The following is an 18,702-nucleotide window of genomic DNA, read 5'->3' as shown; positions in this document are numbered from 1 at the left end:
GAGCTTATGAACACGGTGTGGAAGATGAAAAAAAATCAAGGGAAGCATGACGAGCAACCCGATCAGGTGCGCTGAAAGGGAACTTTGCGATGTCAGTGTTGTCCTCAAGTAGCTTCTCATACTGCCCTGACAGGTCATGTAAGGACACCTGGCATTCAGCCCGGCCAGGAAACGAATGAGTTTAAGGCCCGCTTTAAACACTGTTATTGTCGTGTTTTTTTCCACGACAACGCATTACTGAAAATGAATAGTATCATACAGGGATTAAAGTACTGCATTTTTTTTTTTTTTGTGCTAAATTTCCGAAATTGTCAGAGGCACCGAGAGTCGCCGGGGAATGACGTCAGGACGTATCACATTGAATGATGACGCCGTTTGATCATTAAAAAAAATCTGCCGTTAAAAAATACCAGAGAATTAGGTCAGCAAACTAACACAGCACCGGCGGGCACGTTGTGAATGTAACTACCGTGTTTGTGATTATATACGTTTCACAAAGGCGCGACGTGGGCTTGAAATAACCTGCTCCGACGAGGAGAGAGATGTCCGGTGTTTCCAGCATCTGCAGACGGGGGCCGTAGCCGTTAGACCGGTCCGTCTGTCTGTCTGTCTGTCTGCCTCCCTCCGCTGGCTCTGGGAGACCCGCAAGCCCGAATAACGTTAACGCGACGGTAGTCCCGTCCAGGCTGGGGCTGAATGGTTAGCCGGGGAAAGGAGAGACACCGAGAGACACCACCAGACAGAAGCTGAAGGCTGCTCTGCAGAGACCCAGGAAATTACTTCTCGCCTCGTCTCGCCTGCCTGGTAGCAACACAGTGCACATTTCAGTAGTTCCAGTAAGTTTACCGCCAGACGTGATCAATAATAATGAGCGCCCCGGCTAACACTAGCTAGTTGGCCCACCACATATTCATGCTAGATGCTGTGATGCTAAGTTACATGTCCTTTTATGTTAATTTATTGCTCTATCGTTACTTTAATAATATCGAATCAGCTAGCTCACACCTCCAAATTATTATTGAGGCGCTAACTGTTGGTGCATATCACCTCCTGAAGGCTGTACAGTCCACGCTATTGTTAACGGTGCAATCTGTGTGACAGACTTGACAAACATTAAGTGATGAACAATGGGCTCCAGACATATTGCAGAAGTGGACATTATAATTACACATTTCCAACACCTCTGTAATGGTGAATGACCTTCGCAGGCTAAATGGGGCGGTGACCATCAAGTTAGGATCCTTATCAACACACAAAGACACAAATGAAAATTAAATCAGATGTTTGCAATAACCAGCCAGTGTGTTCCACACGTGCAGTTAAGAAAACTAATATATTATAACCTGCTTTTCATTTCATTTGGGCCCTGCTACTGGTAGAGGATCAGTACTTTATGTGGGTTCATCCTGTGATGCACTCCAACATGTTGGTAATACAGTGGAATAAGGCATGTATGAATGTTCGGTTGTTGGAATATTCACTACTATAGTTAATGTCTTTTATGTGGAATCATATGTTTTAGGATTTTACATAATTATGTATGAGAATGAATGATTTCAATCAGGGCTGCAACCAGTTATTGACTCATTAATTTAGTGCATACAATGTAAAAGCAAAAATGTGGAAACAAAGAGGCAGGTCACAATTTCACGGAGCCCAAAGACTCTTCAAATAGCGTCTTGTTTCTGATCAACAGTTGAAATACATTACTTTTAGGCAGCGAAAGCATAATTTCAATCAGAGGGAATTGTTATTTTTGCTTTGTCAATGACTGTAAAAAATAATTGATTAGACATGTAAATAATTATTTAAGTTTTCTGACTAATCCATTGCATACATTTGCGTAATTGCCTTGGTCATTAATGTGAATTTGTCTTGCAATTATGGGCATATATTTATGTTTTTTTACTGTGTTTCGTGACGAATGCAAACCTCATACAAAATTGCACTCGTTCAGTCCTTTTTCAGGCCTACACAAGTCCTGCTGTTAGTCATCATGCTTAAAGAAGTGCCCACACTGAGGGTGCCCAGGTGTTTCCACCACCTGAGCACCTTCACTGTTCACTTGTGTGTCTGGCTACATAAACCCCAGGCTGTATACACTTTATTCTTATGACCCTGAAATATCATGTGTTAGACGGCACAAACACAATTCATTCTGTATGAATTGAAAATGTGCAGGGTTTATTAAAGGGGTTCTAAGTAACAATTTGTATCAATTTACATGTAATAATCACTTTTCTTACTGGACATATGTGAGCAGATTGAATGTGACGGGATAAATGAGACCTTCCCCGTGTCTCTCAGATGCCTATACAAGCCTGTGGACAATTTGTTTAAGTTGTTTAATGCTGCTGGACTGTGGATTTCTTTGTGAAGGACTTGTGTCGGATTTTCCATGAAAATCCAAAGGATGTGACTTTATGCACGTTCTCAAGTGCCTTGTATCAGTGCCTCTCTCCGCTCTGCTGCCATAGAGCAACAGTAGCTAATGTTTGTTTAGAGATGGAGTCCACTAACATAAACTTATGTCCAGCTTCCTGCACTACACCGAAGGTCCAAAGAGCCCCTTTACATTTCAGAAACAATTCCATACATTTACATGATATTGTTGTCTTACTATATATATCTTGATTATGTAGGGCTGCAAGTAACAGTAACCTTCATTACTGATAAATCTATTTCTTCAAGTATTTGTTTGGTCTCATAATGTCCGCCAGTTTATAAAGCCCAAGAGCTTAAAACTGCCTCTCTTGTCTAAGTAAAGTCCCAAATCCTACAGGTGTTCAGTTTCTTTTAATAGGAAGCATTAAAAACTCTAATCCACGCTCCAAAGTTGAAGATGCTTTTGATTAGACTTGTTACACCAAAGGCGGACAATCTTTGAAATAAGGATTCGAGAATATAGGTCCAACAGTTTTTTTTTTTTACAATAAATTGTTTTTGACATTTGTATTTTGTTATGTTTCCCCCCCACCAGAAATACCGTACATGATCCAAGGACTCTAGCATGTGAGCACAACCACATAAGACATGTGAGCCTCGACACTTCTGTCCCAGATCTTCTTAAGCCTACGCAGAAGTAAACAGAGTTTGGTTTGACAATGTCGAGCCGCCGGAAATCGACCACGCCTTGCATGGTGCTGCCCTCTGATGTGGTGGAGCAGGAAGAGGTGGAGGATAAAACCGAAAGGACAAAGGAGGAAGAGGCAGAGGAAGAGGAGGGGAAGGTGAAGGAGGGAACAGAGGATGGTCCAACTGCAGAGGAGCTGGATCAGGCAGTAGTGGTTGTCCCCACCCCTCCAGATACAGGTGAGATTGTTCTTAGCCCCTTCTCCATGTACAGATGACAGTGGCACTTTTTAAATCTGAATTGACGGGAATGACACGATGTTGTGTGATCGTTATCACAGATGAGCCCAGTGTCTCTACTGTAGAAGACAGTGAAGTCCTCGGCCCCTCATTGAAGCGCAGCGCCACAAACCCTCCTGAGGATCTGGACAGCAACCAGCCGACCCAGGAGCAACAGTGTGATACACCCGAGGACGGAGGAGCAGACCCTGCCGCAGTTGCTGCCATCTCTCTCAGCAAGACCCCCATCATGAGGATGAAGACCAAATCTGAGCCCAAGAGGATCGCAGTGTCCCTGAAGTCAGCAGATGAGGCAGTCGAGGGTTTCGGAGGGGGTGGCGAGGGAGACGTGGGAGGAGAGCAGGAACCCATTGAGGCTCCTCTAGGGCCAATGACGCCCGTGGAGATGCTGCTGCACGACTCCATGAAGCTCGGGGGAGGCGGCTTGCTGGTCAGCCCACCCTCAGAGCAGCAGAGGAAATCATCCAGTTTAAACCCCACAGTCCTGCCTGCTGGCCTGGCACAGGTAGGAAGTCTCGATTATGCAAGTGTTTAGCTGACTCATCCAGGAGCATGGACGTAAGAATACATCTGCCCCTATCTCTAAAAAGTTAATACATGTATTCAGAATCAACAGCAGCCTGGAAACGTAAAAAAGAAAATGAAACGGCTGGTAGTCTTTGGATAATGGTTGGCCATAATTTTAAACATCCCCTCCACACATGTGTTTAGATGTATACTAAACTCTGTATTTTAACTAATAATGTGTTTTTGATATGCAAATTGTTCTATTATTTTTTCAAAATCCTTAGAATTACATCTCCTCCTCAGACTCTGCATATATAAATCATTGCTCAGTGAAGCTCAAACATTCAACTGTAGGAACATAAAGACAGAACATACTTTGACTGGAGGGGGACAGAGAGGTTGTATGTCAACTCCAGCTACAGGACAGGCGCCCCACAGCTGATAGAAATGCATCCTGTGTTTCTCAGGCAGTGACTCACCTTTGCCACTTTGTTCCATTATCAGTCCAGTCTTTCTTATGTCCCCCCTCTCTGTCTTTGTTTCAGGTGCTTTCTGCTTTCCAGGCCCAGCACACTGCAGCAGCAGCAGCAGCTCAGCCTCAGCTACTGATTCCCCTCAGCAGCATCCCATCCTACAGTGCAGCTATGGACACCAACCCCCTGCTGGGCAGCACATACAAGAAATTTCCTTACCCCTCCATGGCTGAGATCAGCAGCCTGGCAGCACAGACACAGTTCACAGAGGAACAGATCAAGGTAAATGTTGTTTTGGGTAGATTACCTGTGCTCACAAAGAATGTTGTGTTTTCAGTAGGGATGAACCAGTATGTTTGTTTCATGGCTGACACCTCTACTAATTCTTTCGAACAGAGGAGATACATAACCAATATGTGTAACCAATACATATTTGCAGTGAAAGGTCAAGTCTATGTGTCAAAATTTAGAATAACCAGTGCAGGAAAGGAAAGTAAATAAGAGCAATTTTAAAGTACTTCAGTATTTTTAAAAAAAAAATTAATTTGTTGCTATAAATGTTTTACCTTTTACTTCATTACATTTATTTGATATCTTAAGTGACTAGTTACTAGCATATTTTTCAGTGTTACTGGGCAAGTACTCGTGAGGTATAACTAATCTAATGTTGTGGGTGGGGCCATGAGTTAAACAGAGAGGATTGTACAATAAGTTGGTCCGACCAAGCAATATGATTGGTCAACAAGAAATTTAGAATGTGCTCAAATAGGCATGACAGCACGCCTGACTTATTACTCAAAATATTACTCCACCAAGTCTGTGGCAACATTGTATTCATCTCCATGGCAACAATGTAACTGTCAGAGCTGGAGTAGGAAACGGCGGAAAAATAGGCTACAAAATGGATCGGTTTGTTGTTAATTTTGATTTATTTGGCGGTCTCAGTTGGGATGAATGGTTGGAGGAGGATGAGAGGATGATGCCTCCGACTTTCTTAAAACTGATGGGTCCTCCTCGGTGATCGCGGCATGATGTTCAGTTTTGTCGCGGCCCGCTCTCCTGAGAGACTTTATGAGTCCACTAAACGCGTTGTTTGACGTTGTGAGCTCAGTGTCTTGCATTAGACACCATGCGCGACTGAGGGGAGGGTCGTTGATATAACGGTTGATGCCAGCCCTCAATCCGACGTAGCTGCTGATGGAGTAGTGCTGATCTCGGCTGTTTCTTGCTGACCCATAAAATTCATGAAGAATCCTGTTTAGCTCTTCTTTTGTTATAGTTATAAAATCTGCATCCTGTTTAGTGCTTTTCAGATACTCCTGAAAACATCTGACAGCCCAAGAAGTTGATCGGCAATAAAAATCAGCATTTTCTGTTTATCTGTGCAGTATTGATTTAGTTCAGCAAATTCCGAGACCGCGATAAAACATTAACGTCAACTCAGTGTTCACTCATCTGGGACTAGAAAATCGTTTCTGTTGCTAGGTCGTTACTAAGGGTTGAATCATTTGCTGTAGTGGTAAACTACGTTCCATTACACATATGAATCTACTGACGTGACTGATTTTGTTTCAGTTATTAGTCCGACCCCATGTGTTTCCTTGGAAACACGACGCACACTTGCAAAAACCTCTAAAATTTTAGAGCAAATTGTCCATCAACATGGATATATGTTGATTATACATTTTATTTTTGTTGGTATTAGTTGTATAATCGCAATATTACCCTTGAGGGTGTGCTTTAAAGTCATTTGTGCACTTCACAGTCTGACTGCATCACTGTCGTGCTCAAATGACGTTAAAGCACACCCTCGAGGGTAATGTTGCTTAATTCTACATTGGAGCCAAAATAGCATACTTTGTTGTTTCTTTTAATTGGCAACCAGAAAAAATAAAAACACCAATTCCATTAATCAGAAAAGTCCTGTATATCGGATCCAATAATGTGTCTGTTTCTGGTTTTTTGTTTTTATAACATAAAATACCTAAAAAAAATCTACAAGTTGAAGTTCCTTTCTTTCTGTTTGAAAAAAGAGAAAAGGGCCACCTCAATCTTGTTTTGAAATATAAAAAATGTCTGAAATATACTAGATTTTGCCTTTTTGCATATTTTTGTAAATGGTTGAATCAAATGTGCTTGATCTACACCAAGGTGTGGTTCTCAGCCCAGCGACTGAAGCATGGTGTGAGCTGGACTCCAGAGGAGGTGGAGGAGGCCAGAAGAAAACAGTTCAATGGCACGGTGCACACGGTCCCTCAAACCATCACTGTCATACCTGCTCACCAACTCTCAGCTGCTGCCAACGGCCTGCAGTCCATTCTTCAGACGTGCCAGATAGTGGGCCAGCCTGGCCTGGTGTTCACACAGGTAGGTAAGGAAAGAAAACACATATATATAACCAGACTAACAAGGCGTAGACCTGCCTTGCCTTTAACTGTATGTCTGTCACATTGCCTTTCATATATTGATCCAGTTCAAATAAGCATTAATGTCTTAGGGGTGAAGCCATAATTAATCACATATAGAGGAGACTGCTGTGTCTTGCAATCAGCAATCTGCCATTGTGTTCCTTTTCTGCTGTTGAGTCTCTGGTCATTAGGGTCCGGGCAGCCAGGACACTATTGTATTCCTAGGAATTCTTTTTCTTTCTTTCTTCTTTCTTTCTTCCAAGGAAGTCATACTTCCCAAGAGCGAAAACTCACCAAACTTTACAGAAATGTCTGACCCCATGCCAGATTTACCTAATTCCAAGGACATGTCAGTGTTCCTCCTGGGGGGGGCACAATAAGCGTTTTAATTTTAAAAACTTTAAAAATACCTACAAAATCAACAGTACATGCTCCAGTTTTGAAACTTTCACCAAACTGTAGCCCCAATACTGCTGAAACTTTAGTCCACTTAAAATCATTACAAATTATGAAGTCCATCACTCAGTTTTTTTCAAAACCTGTAAAACTTATAAAACTCCCACAATTTTTGCTCAATTGTCACCAGACTTGCTAGAGAGCATCTTCAGACCGCCCTCCACAAAACTTGTTTCTCGGATTTTTGATTTATCAAAAATCAAGCCTACAGTGCATCAAAATGTTTGACTGTAAACATATACTATCAAATTCTTGCTAAATACAATTTCAATCTTCCTGAAAAAAATTGAGAATATTTTGGAGTCATGGCTGATGAAGTTTGGCAAATATCAGAATTTTACCTAAAAAACTGAATTTTGAGAACATATTGAATTCTGCTCTCATGTGAATAATTGCAGTCAATGCAAGCAGCATTTTTAAACATCAGTTATTCACTTATGGAGCAAATGAATCATTTTTAAAAACAAATTACCAACATCTCCATGCTGCAATATGTGTATTTTCAGATTTTTGTCTTGATAACTGAATTTTTTACAGTGGTTTCAAATCTGCCTGCACAACAGTGAATGGCTTACTCAGTTTGTGAAGCCACTGTTGTATTGCCACTTGCCAATTAGCTCAGAGCGATAGATGACAGTCTTTGGTTTCAGAAGTTGTGAGTTCAAGCCTCAAGTGGTCCAAAATGAACATTGTTGTCAACTGTCTTGTCTTCCTATTCTCCTGTTTGTTGCTCAGAATTGCCAAAAATAGCCCGGACCCGACCCATCGCCGCACAGCAGCTATAATTTTACTTAGTTTTAATGAATACATTTGAATATTTGTTCATATCTTTGAAGACAATTTTCAAAACTCTTTATTAGGTCTTACAAGGTCTCAAAATGTTAATCAGATTCCCTGTCAGCAGACTTAAAAGGCTCTCCGTGATGTATCAGGTAATTTTCAGTAGGTCATATGCTAATATTTATTATGTGCTGAAGAGAAGCTGAATAAAATGTTAGTGTATTTTTATTGGTGCAGACAGTATAACTGTAATGACAGTTTTGTAAACCATGCCATAAATGCTGGGTTTGCTTATAGCTCAGCAGTATCTGCCTGGATCTTGTGAACAAAAGTCTTGCACCAAGTACATGCAGAGCTTGTTAAACAGTTTCTGTGTGAAATCTTTCACTCAGCTGCATGTTCTCATCTCTGTTGGTTTTGGTCTCTGGCCTGACTCATATATTTTACAAATTAAGGAGAGTGAAAATAGAGTCTGTCAGAAACAGCCGTCCATTGATGCAAGTCCTTGAATCAATTTCAGCAGTTACATGCGAAAACCAGTTTTATCCATAGAGTGTAGTGTTACAAATAACATCTACAGTTTTTTTAAACAATAAATGCATCCCTGTATGGTTATATGTCTCATCCTTTCATTTAGTGTGTCATTATTATCTGACTCTGTGTAGGTCGGCCCAGGAGGGAACCTTCCAGTGACCAGTCCCATCACTCTGACAGTAGCAGGGCTGCCCAGCCAGTCTCAGAGCTCCAGCAGAGTTCCCTGCCAGCCCACCCCAACAAACAGTGAGCTCAAACGAGCCACCACTGTCCAGCCTCCCTCTCTTTCTCCACAGGTAAGGATAGCCCTTGTTGTTGCCTGTCAAACAAATGCTTTTTGTGCCCACAATCTCACCTGTAGCCATTTTGTCTTTCTTCTAAATGGTATGTGGCACCTATGTATGCCAAATGGCACTGCAGAAAGCCTTGATTAATATATAACTTTCCCCTTTCTTTTTCTAAGGAGAATTCGGCCCTCAGTGCTGATACATTCAGTTTGCGGCCTAAGAAGTCCAAAGAGCAGCTGGCAGAGCTGAAAGCCAGCTACCTGAAAAACCATTTTGTCACTGATGCTGAAATCGCACGGCTGATGAAGCTCACCAACCTGACAAAGGGAGAAATCAAGAAGTGGTTCAGTGACACCAGGTACAACCAGCGCAATTCCAAGAACAGCCATGTCATTGTTTTCCATGATGGAGGTGGAAGAGGCGGCTGCAGTAGCAGTGCTTCCACCACCATTGTTATTGACTCAAGCGACGAGACTCCCACGTCTCCCCTTCCTCCACGCACTCCCCCCGTGAAGGAGAAGGAGACGCGGCCCAAAACATGGAATCCATTCCCAGATTTCACCTTGCAAAAGTTTAAAGAGAAGACTCCAGAGCAGCTGGTGGTGCTGGAGGAAAGTTTTGAAAAGAGCAACACCCCATCAGACGAAGAGCTGAGCCGCCTGAGGACAGAGACTAAACTGACGAGGAGGGAAATTGATGCGTGGTTCACTGAGAGACGAAAAATGCCACCTGTCAGCACGTCGTCCCCAGATTCTTCAGAGGGAGGAAAGATGGAGACGGATGGAGCAAAAGCAGGAGAAGGAGGAGCAGGAGCTAGCTCTTCTTCTTCTCCTCCTGCCTCTTCGTCTCGTAAAGGTAGTCAGACCCCGCCCGGTGGACGCAGTAGGCAGCTGCCCAGCAGCAACAAAGACATGAAAGATAAGAGTAAAAAGACCCCGGAGCAGCTCCATATTCTGAAAAGTGCCTTTGTGCGGACCCAGTGGCCCACACCAGAGGAGTATGACCAGCTGGCAGAAGAGAGCGGCCTTCCTCGGTCCTACATCGTCAGCTGGTTTGGGGACTCTCGGTACTCATGGAAAAACAGTAACCTCAAGTGGTTCTTCCAGTATCAGAGTGGCAATGTCGAAGGGCCAGCTGGTGGAGGAGGCAATAAGATGGTAAGCGGCAGCATCGGTCGAAAAAGACGTGGCCGAAATCGAGGTTGGGGGCGGTCTCGAACCAGAAAGCAGCCAAGGAGGTCTGCCTCGTACAGTGCAGACGTTAATAGATCTCCCGTGTCAAAGAAATTCAAGACTGGGAGGGAGATTCTGAAGGAGTACTACCTGAAGCACCATTTTCTCAATGAGCAAGACCTGGATGAGCTTGTCACCAAGACCAACATGAGCTATGAACAGGTAATGAAAGGATCTTTTTTATTGGAATGTCAGTGAGATTGACTGTCAGCCAGGGTTCTGTTTCCCAGTAGCTTTTAATAGTACCTTCTACCCACTCATTAAAGGCTTAAAATATCTCAACATGCAGGTGAACACTACATGTTTTATGTAAGTATTTTTCCTTTTTTAGTTTTTTTTTGTTATACTTTTATCCTGATCTCTGTTAAGTGTGGTATGACTTAAAATGAGCGCTGATTAGAAAATAAGAAAAAGGAGTCAAACTCACATACACAAAGATAAGAAGTTGAGTTGAGTTGTTTGCCAATTTCAGTTGTCATCACCATCCTCCCCCCTTTTGAACTAACATATTCAAGGCTTTTAGTCAATATGCCACTTTCCTTTCTTTTTAAGTTTCCATGTGTTCTCTTTTCATTTTGTTTGGCGCATGTTTTCCAGTTGCCATTTTAAGATTTTTCAGTGTGCATAAAAGTGACGTCTTCCTGGCGCAGAGGCTAAATCAGTCAAGGTTTACTTTCTTAAACTGATTTCCACTCGATAACATGAATTACGAATGGAAAGAAGCTGAAAACTCTGGTCTTATTACTGCACTTTCAGCTTTGTACAAAAGAGAAGGGCATGACACAATTCAAGAAGAGTAATACAACAAGTAGTATCCACGTCCCTCTACCCACCCCTCCAAAATACCCCCCCCAGAATAGTGCTTTTGTTTTCTAAAATCTATCGTTATCATAATACATGATATAGCCAGGATTTTAGAAATACTGAGGCAAATTTCCTTAGCAGAACTCCAACCGAACAAACGTTTGAGCATTTAGGTTTAATTATATTATTTAACTACTTAGATATACTTCTTGCACATTTTATCTCCCTGAAATATCAAATAAAGGCTATGTCAAAGTCTTCTTTAAACTACAAGGTATATAATTCTAGAGGATGATCCTTTTACTTTGATTAATTTTTTGTGCCTGAAACATTCAAGTTTTTAGGTGTGTAGTCCCAAAATTATCAAAATTGGCATTTAAATCCAGCAGCAGTTAACAGTCATGACGAGTGTCATGCCTTGAGGAAGTATTTTGGATTTTAATCTCTGTGAAAATCAAAAAATCCCACACAATGTCAATTGCTTGTAAATACTTTTTTTAAACACGGTTTCAGTCCTCAGTCCTACATCAGGTAAAGTTTGTATGAATTCCCAGAAATAGTACAGAAGACATGACCTTTGTGTCCTCACTGCTAGCTTCTGCCTCGCTTTCACCAGGCTCTTAAAGTGGTTCTCTCTCTGTTAAAAGGTGAGGGAGTGGTTTGCCGAAGTCCAGCGCCGCTTGGAAGCAGGGTCAGATCCTTTCCAGGAGTCAACTGTGGGAAGGATGGACGGAGACGAAGGAGGGGTGGAGGAGGGAGTGGAGACGCAGGGAGAGGCCTCGACGGCCACGGGGGAGCAGAGTGGCGCAGGGGCGGAAGATGAGGAAGATGAAGAAGAAGATGAGGACGATGGCGGTGATGACACGGATGACAGTGAGGTTTGGGAGCCGTCACGTAGCGTCAGGAAGTCCTTGTCTGTTTCTGAAGACTGATGATTGTGGGGAACAGTACAGAATGTTACAAATGACATACTGGTATGATCAATGCTGGAAGACTGTCAGCTAAACCAAGTCTTTTTGCCACTGATTTGCATGCATACTCATTTGCAACTTTAATTCACTGTTATTTCCAAACTATTTCTGAATCACATCTACATGAGACTAACGGATGGACAGTTAGCTTTAGCTCACTCTCTCAGTACGTATTTACTGTAAGTAATGTGAAGCAGCTTAGACACGATGGTAAAGAAGAGTTCAATGCAAGCCTCGCAAATCTCTAAGTGGCACAACAACCTTTGATAAAGCTTAAAAAGCAGCAGTTACACAATATTTTGTCGAAAGGAAATACCACAAAGTACAATCTTTATGCTGAGCTGAAGATGTAAACTTCAGCCAAAAACGGAGGTGTTTCCAGACACATCCATACATCCTGCTTGAGAAGCAATTAATGAACACTGGCTGTTGTAAATGAGAGGTTTTCAGAGGAATTGACCGTTTTTAATGTCCACCAGGCCCATTGTTAAATTTGCACTCCTCGCTTGCTAAAATGACGATTTATTTAAACATTTATGCTGCATTTCCGTGGGATGGCGTGTTGTTATGAGCACAGGCCTAATTTCCAGTGTTATGAATGTTTCACACCTGGTCCCAAACTAACAGCGCACACAGAAAAGAAAAGGAAAAAAAGAAAAAAAAGGACTTGTCTGTTGTGTTTACAAAGGTGCTTTAAAATGTTTCACAGCTAGATGTCACTCCTGAGCGATGTCCCCAATGGAACTAGCATACATCTGTGTGTGGAACTGTTTGATTTTTACATGTTACAGTATGTTTTTTGTTGTGAAGATCAAAACAAGGACCAGATACGAATCAGCTGGTTGTTTGTGTTGACCTGGGTTGATAATGACACTGAAAGTCAGGCGTTTTATCTCAATATGAGACTGAGTACCTTAATGCTGAATGAATGCCATGATGCTTTTAAAACATAGGATGTCTACTCAAGTCTTCCCTTTATAGTGGCTTGTTGTTTCATGAGTAGTATTATTAATATTATAGCTTTCTAAATGAACACCTACAAATCTGATGGAAAAATGCCACAGTATGTGTTTAATATGCACTGCTATTAACCTTTTTAAACCAACTTTTCATGTTTTGATAGACACATCAAGTTATGTATATCCTTTTATGACCTTTTTCAAGTTTTTTTGTTGTTATGTTAATCCAGAATAGTGTGACGCTGTTGTCCCAAAGTTGAATGTGTTGTCTCCTTAACAGTGGGCTACATTCTGAGGCCATGACACTGTTTGTGAGCAAAGTAACGGCCACTGTGAGGCAGACGTCTGGGTCCACTCAAATGATAATAGTAACAGAACAAATTCGTCGCAGCGTTTCACGTAGAAGGTTGATTTCCGATGGGTTGAGTGGATGGACTGAATTATAGGATAAAGTGTGCAGCATTGCAGAGTGTTTTCAAAACCATGTAAACGTACGCACCAGCTGCGGCTCCTGTATACATTTAGAGCAAGTCAATCCACAAGTTATCACCTTGTCAAGGCTACAATCACCACCAAACCACAAACACCTTGCCTTTTAGGTTTGGGCTCATCAGCTTGGGTCATAAACAAGGCCTGTGAATCATTTTGGGCCTTGTCCTGTACTTTAAAGAAAGACTGTTAAACAGCATTTCAAATAATAATTTGACTCCAGTCTGCACTGAAGAGAAAAACGTGAAGCACCTAAACTTTTTTTTTTTAAATGCACTTTGTCCACCTGTATACGTTGTGGACTAAATCCTGATTAGGCACCTTAATCTCTTATTATACCATAAAATGGCTCTGAGAGACCAAATCTGTTTTGTACGACTACAAACTGAACCAGTGTTTTGCCTTTTTAATCCTTGTGTTGTCAGGAGGAGGAATCAGTTTATCATGTTTTTAAAAATAATTTGTGTTGTTTCATAGATGTTATAAGGCTCAGAAAGCTAGAAAGAACAATCACCCACCGCTTTCTTTTGCTAGATTGCACAATTTGAGCCCCATTGATAATCTTTTCTCCTTTTGAAAATGCACACGTATTATATTTGTTTTGTACTGTCGCTCTGCTCCGACACACCCCTGTACGACTCTTGACCCCTATCCTCCAGTTCACTTTTGTAAAATGAATGCCTGGACTTTTGATGTGCACTTCCCAAGACATGTTTCTGTGAACGTGTGTCCTGTTAGCTCTCTGTTTCATGAAATTGTATACAAAACAGGAAGACAAACCAACAGGGCTGTAGGGACATCTTCACCGGACTGAAATGGTTCAGAAGATTAAAACAGACTTTGTTGAAACATTCACCTGCTCTGGTGGAAGGGATCGTTGTGATGCCTGATGAAACAGCACAGCATTCCCTCTTCGGTGGGAAGTTACCAAATAAACACTCCTCTTTGGAACTGTTTTCCTCACGCTTCACCGCAGTAAATTGACAGGACAACAGACTGAAAACTGTGTCAACAACAGTTCTTCACAAATAGGGGGAGAGACTCTGATGAAGCTTTGCAGATAAACCTATGTGCCTCCATGGGTCGTTCGCTTGTTTGAACAGAATTGCACCAACTCTCGACAGAAGATGACGGGGGGGAATTTGTTGATGCTTTGGAAATCACATACTGTGGGTGATTCTTAAGCGAAGCTTGTTCAAACTAAGTTGTGATGCATGACCGAGCTCTGCTTTCTGCTGACGCTAAAAGATGCCTAGATACTCTTAAGTTGACTTTGGAAACTTCTGTTCTAAGTCCTTAAAACAGATACCTTGGTGTTCCGAATTGTATTGTTTTTTTTTTTCAGAAGGCACTTGTTACACTACATGTTAGCACCTTTTTTTTTTAAGTGAGTATCTTTGAAACCAATGTAGTCTGCTAGCTGTACACTAGCTAAGATAGCTAGTTTATAGCAACTGAAGGAGAGCTCAAACTTTCAAACATGTCGTCGTAATGTGACAGGTGCCCTGCCATGAAAAATAACAAATTCAAAATGTTAAGGTATACCTTTTGTCTAATACTGCATGCAATAACAAAGACGAACAACTGCTTATTTGTACATACAATATTTTCGGTTGGTATACTTGGCATGGTAGAAGCCTAATCTGGGATGAATCATTTAGTAGTTTTAATAATACCAGTTACTGTTGTTCACCTACTTGACCGGAACCATAGACCTGTTTTCTCTGTTTTCTTCACTTCATGGACTCTTTTTATTTTAGGCTTGTCACTGTTAGCTTCGACAGGCTTACTTCAATTAGCTTCCTCCATTTGAGGCTAAGAGTCTACAAAAGCAAGCAAAGAGTAAACTGTCACCACATCACTATCACCACAATTTGCGGTCATTGTGCGGCAGCCCTTTTCTAACCATTTGAATCCTGCTACTTCACATTCTGCACAGGCTACAAACTGGCTCCGCAGTTACCTTGTTTTAGTCCACAGGTTAGGCTTACACCTTCCCCCAGGTATCCAGCCCACCGTCTTTTACAGTGTGCTCTTTCTTTATTCTAGTCAGTTGGTTTTTGAATGGTTTTATATGTTTCTATCTATGAAAACTGTGTCATTACAACTCTTTCCAGACATCAGTGGGTAGTTTGTTAACAAGACAAACTCATACAATATGTACAATAGAGTAGTGTTTTTGAAATAGAATCAGTTTTAGAGTGCAGACAGTGTTGCCCAAGTGGCTTTTTGGTACTTTTGTTGCAAAAATATGGAATCACAACTCAGCAGAGAAGACATGCACTTTTGGAGGACTTGTGGAAAATAATGTTCTGATAGCACTCAGAAAACATTTGTCTTCTTAATCACGTGTCTTTACATCTACATCGGTGCTTTAACATTAAATGTAACAGAAAAATGCTATATATATGGCAGAACTAATTCACCAGGGCCCCCTTCAAAGATGTTCTGTGCTTTATAGATCTGAAGCTACAACCATAACAGAAGTCATCCACGTAAACATTCGATATTAGCCACATATTAGGTGGATGCTAAGAGTTTTGGTAGGAACAGAACGAGCCTGGCGCTACTACAATATTACCGTCTACTAAACCAGAATCCTACTTTCAGTACGAATCGTGCATTTAAATAGTTCTCTCAGGTGGCTGAGGTGCTGTGTCTGCTCGCTGAGTTGTGATTGTATATCCAACAGTCTTCTTGTATCCCAATTAACCTTGTGCAGTAGAGCTAAAAGCTAACATTGTGATCTGAGTAGTTTACCTGCTGTCCTATTGTGCACATAATGTCATATCTGTATCCTTCGCTGTACTTCTGCTATAGTCCTCACTTGTTTTCTGTATTTACACAGGTAGTTGGTTGAATGTTCCTTACAGCAATCAGAGATTCAGATGTTTTCACTTAACAGCAGCCAGCTTTTTTTTTCTCTCTCTAAAGGAGCATCAAACACCTTGTCAGAGTTGTAATATACTGTACGTATGAATTGATTTTTTTTCTTTTTACAATCTCATTCACAGTGGAATTTTCATCTTTCAGTTTTCTGATCAGATTTTTATCTGTTGACAGTTTTTACCCTCAAGTTGTTGCTTCTTAAGAGCGTGCTTTGCTTTTTAGCATACACTTTTCCCTTGGTTTCCTCTTCAATACAAGTTACAGACCTGTTTTACTAGATGGTGACGGTGATTTTTATCAAGTTACATTTGGTTCTGTAGACACAGAGACACAATGATAAACTGTATAATGGGGAATTAAATATCGCCCCTAACTTGAACTGATAAATGTGGCTTTTAAAAGATAGGCTGTCATGTCAGTCCTTTAAAAATCAACCTTGAACTTGATTTACAGCGAGAGGAGATTCTTGAAAAAAAACGGACTTGTTTTGGACTTTTTGCAGGCAGTGCATGCAAAGATGATGTTTCTGCCTGCAACAATCATGACTTAAAACTCCGTGACAAAACAGTTCAAATCGGTGTCATTCTGTGTCTACAGGAACTGACATTTCCATCTACATCTAAGTTATTTCCACACTCTGCCTGTACATCTGAAATGTGCTACAAACTGAGAGTATCTGTCATAAACTTTGATTAAACAAGGTATGTTTGTGCTTTCGCCTCTGCAGGCTTGCTTTAGAAAGCTCTAAGTTCCTCTTGTGGCCCCTGCGATAAGCAGCTTGTAGCTACCAGCTGTGAGGCAGATGATTTGTGCAATGTTAATTTAAGATCCCAGCTGTTGTTGAGGCTCTGGCTTGATTTCTAGCTTGATTTAGAAAAGATTTATATTTTATACTTGTTTGAGGACAAAACCCAATAAATTTTGATCAAAAGACGTGTGCACTCGTGGGCAACATTCTGCGTGTTTTTTACTTTGAATAAATGTGATGTGAAGCAGTCTGAAGTAAATGCAGATGGCAGTGATAAAAGCTGTGTATCCTATTAACACCTGAACCTTACTGTCAGTCACCATGAGTTACTTTTGAGATTTAGCTATTCAGGACGGTAGATATTTATTGGATACTTGATAGATATTTGTATAAGTCAGACACTTTGCAACACAATTCTTGATTAGAATGTAATTTGTCATCACTGTTAATGCAAAAAGGAACATTCAGGCATCATCTACTCTCCTGCACGCCCATGTAAAGTTGGGGGGAAGTTTTTTGGTCCACAGAACATTTCTGGAGCTTCACAGCAAACAGAGTTGCAGCAAATCTCAACTCAATCAATCTCAACAAGTGAAGTAAATGGGGACTGGGGAAATCAGCCCCCAAAAACGATAGAATGACTGCACACAGCTCATCCATCGTAATCTAAGGGATCTGAGATCTCAAATCGATTTGAAAAGATGTTATTGAAACCCTGGAAGCACGGTGAAGCTTTGCGTATCTTCTTCGGGCAAGATGCACTGCAATGCTTTTTGATTTGGGATCTTGGGGCTTCTGGAGGCTTGACGAGTCTGCCGGACAGGTGTAAGGAGATATTTCACGTTGTTTAAAACAGGTCCCCATTTCAGTTGTTTAGGCGACCGCTGCCGTTTTTTGTGAAGCTCAAGAAATGTTTTGTGGACTTCAAAACTTAAACCAACTTTGCATTTGCACGGGGGTGAGTAGATAGATAGTGTGTATTTTGTGTTTTGAATTTTTTAGAGAACTAATCCCTTAACAGTGTTTAAACTCAAACGTCAGTGATGCAGTGCCAGTTGTTGGAATTACACAGTTGTTATTGTCCTCAAGTTCCTGCCGTGCATTTGTTGACACGTTATCTTGGATCGACCAAATGAAACCTGCAAACAAAAGTTCTTTACCCTGAAGCAGGGGAAGTAGATTTGAATGTGACAATAAATGCCTTATGGAAACATATCATCCTCCGTGGAAGTGAGAGAAATTTGCATGTGTTCAAACTTTTGCACCTTTATTGAACCTTCCACAATACAGGCAGCAGTTAGGGGAGGGAGATATTTACAAATACAGCTGTAGCTGGAAGAAGGAATCATAGCAGTATCATTGTGGAGCGAGAGAAAGACTGGCTAGGTAAGTGAGATGGGTATAACCTCAGTAACCAATTTGTCCTTACGTAGTCATCTTTTATGACGAGATAGAGACATGTGTGCAGTTTAAAAGAAAACTAGAGAAGGCAAGTTCTGAAGAACTTGAGGTCGTGAATGCTCCCTTTTGAGAAGCTGAAGCCAAATGAAAACTTTGAATAATGTCCAGAATATTAAAAACTGTGAAATAGTTCAGGGCTTGTTAAATGAATTAGATACTCAGACTGAAAAGTAAAATAAATCTCAATTTATCAATGATTTGGAACATTTAAATATTTAGATGGAGATTCTGGCTTGAATGAATGAAAAGATAATAGTTAAATATATTTGAAATATTGAGAAATATACCCTGTATATCGCTGTGTGTATTACACTGACTCATTGACAAATCTG

At 41.1% G+C, this 18,702-nt stretch overlaps 1 protein-coding gene across 1 annotated transcript; it reads left to right on the top strand.

Annotated features, from left to right (window-relative positions):
• Window positions 1-337: 337 nt before the first annotated feature.
• On the top strand, window positions 338-17,094 carry zhx1 (zinc fingers and homeoboxes 1). The gene is made up of 8 exons (XM_030394194.1): window positions 338-836; window positions 2,981-3,312; window positions 3,414-3,877; window positions 4,425-4,634; window positions 6,504-6,719; window positions 8,662-8,826; window positions 8,994-10,211; window positions 11,501-17,094. Exons 2-8 carry the CDS (start codon window positions 3,105-3,107, stop codon window positions 11,783-11,785), a joined length of 2,766 nt encoding a protein of 921 aa, XP_030250054.1. The 5' UTR covers window positions 338-836; window positions 2,981-3,104; the 3' UTR covers window positions 11,786-17,094.
• The last annotated feature ends 1,608 nt before the right edge of the window (window positions 17,095-18,702 follow it).

Source organism: Sparus aurata, chromosome 17 (genome assembly GCF_900880675.1).
Source record: "Sparus aurata chromosome 17, fSpaAur1.1, whole genome shotgun sequence".
NCBI lineage: Eukaryota > Metazoa > Chordata > Actinopteri > Spariformes > Sparidae > Sparus > Sparus aurata.
Note: the sequence above shows the minus strand (reverse complement) of the source record. Positions and strands in the feature narration are given on the sequence as shown.